This window comes from Homarus americanus, unplaced genomic scaffold (assembly GCF_018991925.1).
Source record: "Homarus americanus isolate GMGI-L3 unplaced genomic scaffold, GMGI_Hamer_2.0 scaffold31037, whole genome shotgun sequence".
In the NCBI taxonomy this organism is placed as follows: domain Eukaryota; kingdom Metazoa; phylum Arthropoda; class Malacostraca; order Decapoda; family Nephropidae; genus Homarus; species Homarus americanus.
In genome coordinates, this window is record NW_024722227.1 from 17,367,978 (window position 1) to 17,380,461 (window position 12,484).

The following is a 12,484-nucleotide window of genomic DNA, read 5'->3' on the forward strand; positions in this document are numbered from 1 at the left end:
CTCTGAATTTCATACTTATTGGTGGGATGTAAATATTATAAAACCTTGAAAGTGAATATTTAAATGGGGCTCTAGTAATTATGAGTAGAAATATGTTTATATATACAATATATAGGATATAACAGAGAAGGTAGTGGACCCAGAAAACACACAGTAATGAAAGACTGTTTTCTACTGCCATTGTGGCTGTGTTTTAAAAGGTACAATGACGGTATGCAAGAATTATTGGAACAATATGAAAATACTCTACATGGTAGTACTTGAGATTAAAAAATCATAGTACAGTACCTAATGCACTGTGTATATATATATATATATATATATATATATATATATATATATATATATATATATATATACAGTATATATACATATATATATACTGTATAAAGTAATATCTCCGTTAGCCAGAATCCCTCAAACCCGGAACTCTCCGATAGCCAGAATTGAAATTTTCTCGGAAAATTGTTCCCAAAATTTTGGGGACGATTTTCCGAGAAAAATTTCCCGGTACCCGGAAAATTCCGGTGATGAGGGATTTTTTTTTACGGGTTTGAGAGATGATGTAAGGGGCAATTTCTGGAACATCCAGGAACATTTTTCCGTTACCCAGAAAATTACGGGGATGAGAGTTTTTCCAACTCTGACAGAGTCGTCTCGTTACCCGGAAATCCCTCATTCCCGGAAGTGCTCAGCACCAATTGTTCCGGCTAACAGGTATATATATATATATATATATATATATATATATATCACACACACACACCATCTAAGTGGTGAATTGTAAGGATAGGTGATAAGGATAATGATTTCATATATCCTAAGAACTAGGAATTATGTAGCTGAATGAGAAGGGCTTGAACAATTTATGCCACAGAGCAAACAGTTTAGTAGTTAATAGAACAATGGTAAATCTGTGCCACAATAAAAGCTATCCCACCACCCAAACACTTGGGACCACCATAAAACAATCCTTACTACACATTTCCACTCACTATGACTTGACTGTGCCGAGTCTAATGGTCGAGTTGAGCGGTGTAAACATAAAACCAATCACAGCAGCAGTGACAGACTTCATGTCAGTTAATCACATTTTGAGGAAGGAGAATGGCTCATCTCCTACTGGTCAATTTCTGATACATCAGAAAGCAATGTCGACCAATGAAAATGCAGTCTTTTTTTTGCCAATGAGGGAGGACAATCCTATTGGCCAGTTATGGCATAATCTTTTCATTTTGAAAAATTTCATCAACCAGCGAGAATACAGGATTTCTTAACCCAATGAAGTGAAGCATCTGGTCGACTAGCCACAAGCCTCCTCTATGGTGTTCAAATCAAGTTTATGACTTGCTTGAGAAGAGTTGATACTGTGAAAAGAAAAAAAAATGTGAGCATTTCCATTAGGCTTTTCAAGAAAATGAACATCATACTACAGTAATATATAATATTAAACTTATTAGTTTCAAGATTGTAAAACGATTACTGGTGCTATAATTGGTCCAAAAAAAATCAGATTAATGCAGTCCAAATATCATCTCAGTTTATAAAAAGGTGGAGGAGGGAGGAAAATAATTATAATAAATGTATTTACATGGGAAATTTCCAATGGGAATATCTCGCTTGAGGTTTCTTCATGACATTTTTTTTTTTATTGGGCACCCCACTACATCCTTGTGTAAGGTGAAGCGCAGAAGCGTTTACAGCGCCCAACAGGGAAGCATGCTAAGTTCATGCTTGCCTTATGTCTCATGAGTAAGGGCGTAGAAGCCTGAAGAGTCAATGGTTTATGTCTAAGCAAGTTATTGGAAGCTCCAACAACTTGTCCCTGAATACGAATTCGCACCTTTCGATTTACAGCAGGTACCTACTTTGCTGCTAGGTGAGCAGGGACCAAGGGGACTAGGAAGAGTGTCCAAACAACTTCCGCCGGCCCGGGAATCGAACCCGTGATATCTTGCTTGCGAGGCAAGACCGGTACCGTTCACCCACCAGCACCCCCATGACTTATATACGTATTAACAAGTGGCTAACAAGCCAATCAGCAAAGAGGCAAAAGAAATTACTTCAATATACTATACATTAATTCAATGATTACATGACAGGCATCTTACTGAGGTAGTTCTCAGAAGGTGGGGTCAACATTCATGCATTCTTTAACAACATTATATAAATATTTTTTAAGTTCTATGAGTAACATTCGCTTGGGGAAGAAAGTAATACAAGTCAAAAGAGAAACTAAGAAAGCTGAAATAAATTATTATTTATGTAAATTTGTTCAAATATACAGTACTGTACTGTATTAATTAACTGTGTTTAACATGAACTGTGTTTAACACAATTAACACACACAAAAAGTTTGAAAGGAATAACTAGAATGCTTCATCATATTCTCTTTTGCCTTATTCAGGATAAAGGATGAAATAAGCAGTAGTGTTACTAGAGCACTGCTAATAAATATCAACAAGAGAGACAACAAATAATTTTTAAAACTAAAAAATTTCTCAGGACGTAAAGAAAATATATTTTTTTTAATCATGCTTTGTTATGAATTCCTGTCAGGAGAGTAACAGTGTGTAAGAAGTCATCGATAGGTCTTGTGGTGCGTTGTTCATGTGTGACTTTCTCTCTTCATTCTCGGTTTATATTTTATCAATCTCATTATCCCCATACAAGAAAAAAAATACTGTTTTAGCACCAAAGACAGCTGAAGACATTACAAAAAAACTACACGACTCAGTTATAACTACAGTTATGTACAATATGTATGTACACCCAGCAACAGTCTAGGGTTAAAATTAAGGTACAGTATAGAAATTTTCAAAATATTTTTACATTACTATGTCTAGTATATACTAGAAGAATACCTCGTGTTACAGTAATCTCACAAAATTTTAAAGAAATTTTGGAATTATATTTTTGTGTTTGAATTATTACATCTCCAGTTCCAATAAATAATCAAGAATCAGGACCCACCCATTCACTCAGAGGATAACAAAAAGAATGTGTGAGCAGGAAAGCTGTGTGAGACGGGCGGAGCTACGGGGTGGCCGAGGGTGGCCAGTGCCACCCTAGAGTGAAGCTTGGCCACCTCTCTGGCCACCCCAGTTACGCAAAGCGAAGCAGTCAAAGCGGAGAAAAAATCACACATATATATATATATATATATATATATAAATATATATATATATATATATATATATATATATATATATATATATATATATATATATATATATATATATATATATATATATATATATATATATATATATATATATGATGAAAAGTATATGAATATGAATATGAATAACCGCAGAATAGTTAACATTCATAGATGAGTTCCCAGCACAGCTGATGGATAGGAGTTCCCAACAGTTGTTAACTTCGCATATATTTGCGACGGTGTATGCGTTTGTTTACATGAGGGAAACATTTTATAAACCCACCGACTGACCACCCAGACACTATGATGGGGCTTCAGTCATGATTGACAAACATAGTGGTGTACAGACACATGTAAACCAGGTGGCAAAGCAGGCCTTTTACGTACATTGTAACGCTCACTGCATCAATCTTGTGCTTTTTGACACAGTAAAAGCCATCCCAGAAGTTGGATGCTTCTTTTCATTTTTACAAAAGCTGTACATCTTCATGTCAGGGTCAGTGGTGCACCAAACGTGGCTGCATGTTCAGGCTGAAATGTATCCGGGTGCTCCCAGAGAACTTCAACGGTTGAGTGACACCCGGTGGGCATGCAGGTATATTTCCTGTCGCAATTTAATAGACAGGTTGTCGGCAGTATTGCGTGTGCCAGAAGAAATAGCTGGAGAGCAGCGTGGAGAAAGGTCAGTAGATGCTCGGGGCCTGCTAATTCAAATTGACTTGGAGTAAATTGCGTTTCTAGCAACGTTTAAACAACTTTTGGGAGATACAAAATTCCTCTCTGACATTCTCCAGTCTTCATCGCTTGATTTGGCAAAGGCAGTAGACCTTGTAGAGGCACTCATTCACACCTTTGAAAATTATAGAAATGAGCAGGTATTTGATGATATCTGGAAGACAGTTTTGGGTATTGCCGAGCAGCGCAATATCTGTACGCAAACTGTTCCCAAACGACAGAGGAAACTAAGCTCTAAGCTAGAGGCGCACTGTGTCCTGTCCACGGTAGGCAGTCAAACAACTATGAACAGCAAAGATAGTTTCAGAACAGGAATATTTTACCAGGTTCTGGACATGATGCTAAATGAGCTGAGGAATGGATTTTCCAATCAAAATTGTAACATGAGGAGAGGTATCCAAGCTCTAAATCCTACTAGTGAAACAGTCTGTGAAAAGGGATACTACAGTATATTTTCATTCGCTAGGATGTATGGGTTTGATCTTGAAGACCTTGTACATGAGCTGTACCAAGTAAAGAGAATTTTGGATAGAAAGGTCAAAAATAGCATGCAGCATATTAAAGCTTGCTGTGTTTATTGAGCCATATAAGGCTGTTTTCCAAGAGTTCTTTAGGCTGTGTAAAATTGCAGTAGCAATTCCCGTCAGCACTGCTGCATGTGAGCGCAGCTTCTCCTGCCTGAAGCTGATCAAGACACATCTCAGAACTACCATGTCAGAAGATAGGTTGAGCGATCTGGGGGTTTTGAGCAAAGTCCCTCAATCTAGATAAGTTTGTGGATGCCTTTACCAGAAATTACAAGAACCGTAGAATTCAGCTGCTATAATCTGGATTATAATATATTTAACAGCACAAGTGAGATGCTAAGTGAGCAGTAAAGATACTGTAGGTGTGTGCCTTTTATGCTCAGTGGGGATTCTCCAGAGACGCCACTTACATTTATATTCATTTTGTTTATTGAGAGCCCCATATTATTTTTGTTTGTTACCTGTATTATGCACATTTTGACCTTATTGCAAAACTGTCAGCCTTTTTTGCTTTTTCTCTTCTTCCTTTGTATGAAATTGGAAATAAATTGGTAACATGACCTTCTCTTGTGAATTGTTATCTATAAAATATGCATTTAAAGCAAATATCCTTCTAATTGTAATGTTTATAGAGGTGCAGTCACATAAAATTAGTTTGTTAGAGATGAGTAACAGCAGCAGAGGTGTATGTCTTTAGCTACCGTAGGTGTGTGAGGGATACTCCACTGAGGCCATGCACAGATAGGGGTAACAACATTAAGTAATTTTCTGTAGATTTGAAGCAGTTATTTTTCACCACCCCAGTTTTGCCAACCCAATAAAATCACTGGGTCTAACCTGGACACCCAGTAGAAACGTTCTGGCTCCGCCCCTGATGTGAGAGCAGGAAAGCTGTGGAGTCACTTATTGAATTGAATTGAATTGAAACGCGGAGTCTAATGCCTTTATGAAGAAATATAAAAAGTCAACCCCAGGAAGATCCCTCACAACTCTCTGGGAGATGATCATGGGGGATTTTTTCTAAAAAGCTTGTTATTTGCTAATTTTCACCGGCATGGGTATGAACTTTAGTGATTACAGTATTTACTTTTAAGTATTCTGAGTAAAGTTCAGAATTATAAGAACATAGTCCTATACAATAGTTATAATATACTTATAAAAGTTTGTCACAAATTATGAGTGTCCAATATGTGTGATGGCTTATTGAAGGCAGTGTGGATGCAACACACTAAATACTAGGCCTTTGATATACAAAGAGGGAGTGTGGCCACCTTCACCTTCACTTCCCTGGGTGAAGGTGATTCTTTGGACAAGAGCCAAGCGTTATATCCACTCACCCACCATATTTCTATGGATATTTAAATATCTAAATTGCGTGGCTCGTTTTACAGTACGAGTAGTAATTATTTTACTTATCAAAGCTTAGAATAATTTTACAATGATTAGAATACTCCAAGTTAAGATACCATAATTTTCTACTGAGAATAAGGATTTATTGTCCTTGTTTCAGGACATAATTAATTTCTTTAATCAATGTGGCCACAGGTTTGTATAAAAGGAAAATGATTAAATTTCACTGGTTTTTATTCACTATGATGTCATAGTGTTTAAGGTAATGCACTATGTCAGGTGATTTGCAAAAGGGTATCATAAGCATGGTAAGAGTGCATTAATATGGGTTTAATTTGATGACAGAGGTCAATAACTGAACTCGCACACTAAAGGAGAGCTTTAATTAAAATATTTGGTAAGGGTAAGAATTGTGCACTATTTTACATCCTGGTGAACTAAGAACTAAAGGAGCATGAAAAGACCAGGCGGTGTGCAAAAAAACTTACATTACAGTAGCCCAGTCACTATGGTGTGCGGAGCATTACATCCGCAGTGCACTATCACCTAGCTGCTACTGCTAGCTGTGCGCTATGATCCATCCACTGGCATCTAACATCCTACGACACTGCTGATGAAAGTGTATATGGCGGTATACTCACTGTACTCACCACGCCGGCTGACAACTGCTGCAGGAGGTTACCGCTTGCGGAGTTTGAGATGAGGGCTGAGGGCCGACGGTGAGACTTGTACGATGACCCTAAGGGATTGCTGACCGAGGCCGTGGAGGACCGCCTAGACTCTATACCACTTAGTGAGTTGATGGAACACGTTGATTGCCTCCGAGAACCCAGGTTGGAGACCGGTGAAGGAGTCAGCAACATAGGTACACTCTTGCTGGCATTGGCAATGGAGGAGTTCTGTTTGGGGTGGGGGAGGGACAAAGTGGGTTTGTAATCCTGCTGACTGGCCAGGGGTAATATATAACGCTAATTTTTGTCTAAGGAATACATATTGTTAATACGTACTACTGTATCTACAATATGAACACCATTCTTAATGAAATACCGGTACTTTACTTTATGCAATATAGATATCTTGCTTTACTTAAAGACTTAAGTTGCTGTGTGAATTAAAAAAATAGAAATAACAGAGTAAACACTAGAGACAGAAATGAGGTGAGGGTAAGTAAGGCAGTAAAATATTAAAAGACACTTTAGAATGAGGTCAAGATGCATGATCGAGTATTTTCGAAATTATTAAATAAATCTGATACAGTACATTTCTGACGATACAACAACATGTTCAGCATCCCAAGTATTGTAAACAGTTGAGTTAATAAATGATTGTGTAATAAATACTTTCTACTTAATACTAATCTATTATGATAACTTTAATAAACAAAAGACATTTTGTTCCATTTGATATTCACCCCTACAGAGAAAGTAATAGGATACTTCACACTAGCCATCATAAAAAACAATAGCCACCGTATAAGTTTATTGGAAATTGTATACCTGCACAGTATATGTACAATCGTAGTCAAAAGTAATCATCTACCCCTCCTACTAGCACACCCATGAGCTCAAGGCCCTTCTACAAGATGGGTCATAAGAGGGTGAGGGAGGTATTGATGAGAAGAGAGGTAGATGTGGCAGACCTGGGTAAGGTAGAAAGGCGCAAGTTAAGGGCCACATACGTAGTGAGAGTCTATGTGGGTTTAGAATTATCCTTAACACCTGAAGAGGGTGTTAAGGTTGGTGGATGTAGCTTGATGTTGATGGCCTTCATGACCCTGGCAGTTAATAGGCCTATAGCCAACATAACCAACCATACAGGATGGTAGGTGTCCAGGGAAGTAAAGGGAAGGTGTCATATGGACTTAACTTTCCCTTAGTTATATATGCCTTTACCTGCACTTGAAATTTTGGAGAGGAATGCGAGTGAGCTTTTGGCAGGTAATGTTTCTGATTCATTAGGGTTAATAAGTCATCTGGCTTCTGTGAAGGAAAGCCTCTGATATGACAACATAAGAGAGGAAGGGGAGTGGCTTTGTTTGGCCTTTTTCACCACCAGTAACACTTCCACCTCTTACCACAACTGTTCTTGAGTAAAAAGGAAAAAAAAAAATTTGTTGGATAAACTGTGACATGTCCACCCTGTAATATGTTTATTAAAGTTGTGAAAATCAATGAGAGGTGATGAAGTGGTAGTCACAATGGTATAGGCCCCTGCACCACACCCAGCCTTGGATGGACGCTAAAGAACGTCGATTGGCAAATTGCGGACATTTTATCGGTTTGCACGCGGCTGGCTACAACTTGTCAGAAATTACAAGGGAGGTTGGAATCACCAGACAAACCGAGACGTTGGATAACCCACTGGGAGGAGTCTAAGAACTACTGAAACTGGCCGGAGTTTAAATTAGAATGCCTAATTTCAGGTGTGTAATGTAAACAAAACATATTTGAACTCGTAATTCATATAAAAGAAATAATTTTAATTTTAGGCCAGGGAGACCACGATTGACAGGTGAGGAGGGCATTAGACAGGCTATTGAAATTCTGTATGACCTGTGTTGGTAAATAAAAAAAAATGTTATTTCCAACCCATTTTCAAAGTTATTATAAATATCTAAATACTGTTGTTTAAAACCTGAAAAAAATTAATTCAGGAAATGGATGACACATTAAAGTACATCATAAAATAAGGGTCCTCATGTAAACCTAAGATAATCCATATTGTGAAAAAAAAACATAAATCCATCCTTCCCCTCCCTCTTTCATGGATTTCCTTGATTTCTTCAATACCCTTTCTCCCTGATGAGCAACTTGCATTGCATACCACCCTCTCACACCCCAACAAATGGCCCTCCCCCAAGTCGACCATTACCCCTCTCCACCAGTGACTTTCCTTGCAGAAAGGACTCAGCCAAGAGTGAGGGTTAGATGGTAGAGTGGATGATTACTTTTGACCACAACTGTACACTGTAAACCTGCACAGTCTATGTACACTATACCTGCACAGTCTTTGTACACTGTAAACCTGCACAGTCTATGTACACTGTAAACCTGCACCGTCTATGTACACTGTATACCTGCACCGTCTATGTACACTGTAAACCTGCATTGTTTATATTTAGTACATGTATACTGATTTTCATATAGATATTGAAACAGCTTATTTAGCCAGAAAAATACAGATACAGAGTGGATAATAATAACAATACTGATATGGCTGAGCCATACTCATCTACCATATATGCCTGTGTTACTTTACATTATCCTCCCTATCAGCCTGTTAGCCGCTTGGGCGGTCGGTCTCTATTACGCACTGTTGGCAAGGACTGGTTCCAGAATGTATCTGTACCTGCTCCCTTGTAGATCAAGTCTGGTCTTGAATGAGCTCACAAGCAGTGCTTTCACAACACTCTCTGGCAGATTGTTCCAAGAGTTCACAACTCTCACTCTGAAAACAAGTTTGTCCTGACAATTTTCCGAACTTGTGGCTTCTTCAACTTCTTCAACGTTAAGTGTGACCTCTAGTAGGGCGGGCATCTGCCAGGTGCAAGTATTAACACTCGACTGAGTAATGTCCCCTGAGGTGTTTATAAACTTTTATTAAGTCGCCCCTTGCCGGACTATACAGTAGTATAAGCTAGGCAATTTCAAGTGTTCTAATCTCTCTGGGTACCTGAGGTGCCATAGTGCAGGCACCAGTCTGGTCACCCCCATCTGGATGATTTCAATCAACTGACAATCTTTAGTACATCTTGGAAACCAGATGGGATGACTACTCCACACGGGGAAGTACCTCACTCCTGAAGAGCGTTATGAGGAACGAGTCATCAAGGTATCTGAATGCTCTTCTTATAAGACCCACAAGCTTAGTTGTTCGATTCTTGTTCATCTTCTCACAATGGTCTAAGAACTTCAGTTCATTGTCTGCATACACACCCAGGTCTTTCTCACATTTGGTCCCCCTTAATGCTGAATCCCTATTGAGACATATGATATGCCTCTTTACTCTTGGTGCAACATAGGTGCATCCTTTTGTATTTCATGACATTGAATCCTAACAACCAATCCTTTCTCCACTCCTGAAGCTGACACAGATCTTTCTGGACTATTCACAGTCCGTTTGGTTCTTACCGTCAATTTCCCTGATTAACTTGGCATCATCTACAAACATTTATATGGAAGAGTGTATAGCTTCTGGCATGTCATTTATGAAACAAACAAACAGCAGATGGCCTAGTACACTCCCCTGTGGTACCCTGCTTGTCATGGGAACGCATGATGATTTCATGTCATTCATCACCACACACTACTTCCATACACTTCCTGTCACCCCATCGGCTGAATTGGCACTGACACGAGTAAGGAAGGCAGCCAAGAAAATGGAAGAGAGAGTTGGTGCCAGTACACAGCCTTGTTTTACCCCCGTTTGGGTGGGGAAGAACTCAGACTGGGTGCCATTGTGCAGGACACTGCCGTTCATGCCATCGTGGAGTTGCCTCACAATGGCGATGAATTTTGGTGGGCAGCAAAAACGGCTGAAGGTCCGCCAGAGGGTTTCCCTGTTGTATGAGTTGAAAGCCTTGGTTAGGTTGATGAAGGCCATGTACAGGTCATGATGCTGTTCTCTGCACTTTTCCTGTATCTGCGGCCAGCAAAGATCACGCATGCAAGCACGCACGCACATTCATATTAGGTAAATTATTTTGTATAAATTTATTGACTTTAAGTCTACAGTATTTATAAATTATTTGAGTTATTTAGACTTTATTTAATCATTATAGCGGCAGGATATACAACTTATTTGGGCTCTTCTGGGGCTCCGGAACCGAACCTATTTTCTCCATAAATTATCAATACGTATCAATGTACGATCGACCACTTAATAATGGCTTATTGAGGTCCCTAGCTCCTTTGTGTAATGGTCCATGCCTGTTTGTTAGTGCTACACTTAACTGTATACAGTACAGATTTTGGTAGCACTACACAGAATGTCTTTTGGAAAAAAGCCAGTTTTCAAAAGGCAAAAGTCATTCAGTAATATCATGAAGTGAAAAGGCACCTGCAAAAAAGAGCATTTTTTTTTACAAGGAATAGTCCACCCGGGCACAGGTCATCAATCCACAACCAGGCCTGGGGGACGAAAAAAATAAGAGTAAAAATAAATTGAAAATAAAAGAGAAAAAGATTATCTATCAAAATAATTATGACAATACAGGCTTTGTAACACTTCTGAGATATAGTACTGATAAAATTATATATTTTTTTAAATACTGTATACTGCAAATGAAAATAACTGGGATATGCCTACGTTTCAGCATTATTGAAACAATACAGAATTCTAGGAGTGAATATAATCAATACAGGCTGAACAGACACTGGTCAGAATTGCACCATTTCAGAAATTTTTTTACAAAAACAACATAAAGCATCTTACCTTAGAGCCATGGTCTCTTAACATCTTTACCAGTACAGTATATTGTACACTCAATACCCAAACATACTTCTCTGATACATATTTACTGTAACGTACTGTACTATAGTGCCATCAGTGATTTACTGTTCAAATACAAATTTTCTTTATATACTTTAAAAAAAAAAGAACAATAAGCTGTGTTAGCTAGGCTTTGCAGGCAAAAGTTGTCTCATGAAGTCAGGATTAATACAGAATTTAGAATATGTGGACATCGGAAATACAAAAGCAGTTGGTTTCTTTCCTGTTATGCTGAGACAATATGAAACTTAGTTGTGGTTGAGATGCAACACCTCTTTGTCGTGTTAATCTTATGTTGGTTATACCCTCATAATTATAAACCTTTGTGTTATTCATTGCCCACAGTACTGTACTGATATCTAACTAAACAACCAAAATAAAATTAATAATTTAAATAAACTTGGGCACTTAATTACTGGCATAAATAAACCTGAGCTTCTTATCGCTGATGCCACCAAGTCTACCTATTTCAAGAATATAAAATACTGTATGTTATTATGGTTTTAGTACAACATGCGCTGTATACATATTGAGGAGCTAATGAACGTAACTGTTTAATTTACCTTTAAAAAAGACTGGGACTTTGTCTGCATAGGAAACGATAAAAAACACACATTGAGGACACAATTGACGTATAAATATATGAAATTTGATAATAATCAAGTTTAAAAATTATGCAAAAAATAATTCTAGCTGGCAAATTTAACTAGAATTGATTTATAATGGCTATTTTAAAATCACAATGCACATGGTTAATTAAATTGACCCTCAATTCTGCAATTCCTGTTTATGGTTGCATAAATACTGGGATAAACATAAGCATAAAACATACTGTAATCTCAAAATTACAAAGAAGAAGAATTAGAATGGTGGGTGAATCCTCTGATGACACACAGTTGTAAGCAGAGAAGCAGTACTGTATGTTGTGCAAAATCTATTCTTGACAAGGAAACTTACATCTATGTTCTCGCATTTTTTCTTATCCTTTACTCTCAAAATATATTCTTGAAAATATTTCCACACATTATTAATAACTTTAGTCGTTATACATTTAATAATAACAGGACCGTAACTAAACAATTTTAATACAGTACCTGTATAATGTTTCATCAATCAATTGCAATTACTGTACAGTATAAAATATTTCTATACTGTATTTTCTAAATGTTTATCTAAAACAAATTTTTTTTCATATTTCTGTATTGGAAAACTTGTTAAA

The 12,484-nt window shown here is 37.7% G+C and overlaps 1 protein-coding gene across 1 annotated transcript in view; it reads right to left on the reverse strand.

Moving 5' to 3' along the window:
- Positions 1 to 542: 542 nt before the first annotated feature.
- Positions 543 to 12,484, reverse strand: part of LOC121862401 (SCY1-like protein 2) — a 225,703-nt gene continuing 213,761 nt past the window's right edge. The window contains exons 9-11 of the mRNA XM_042360665.1: positions 11,829 to 11,852; positions 6,417 to 6,674; positions 543 to 1,367 (exon numbers count right to left, since the gene is read on the reverse strand). Of these exons, the coding sequence (XP_042216599.1) occupies positions 1,341 to 1,367; positions 6,417 to 6,674; positions 11,829 to 11,852 (309 nt within the window). The 3' untranslated portion in view covers positions 543 to 1,340. The remainder of the gene's footprint in view (positions 1,368 to 6,416; positions 6,675 to 11,828; positions 11,853 to 12,484) is intronic.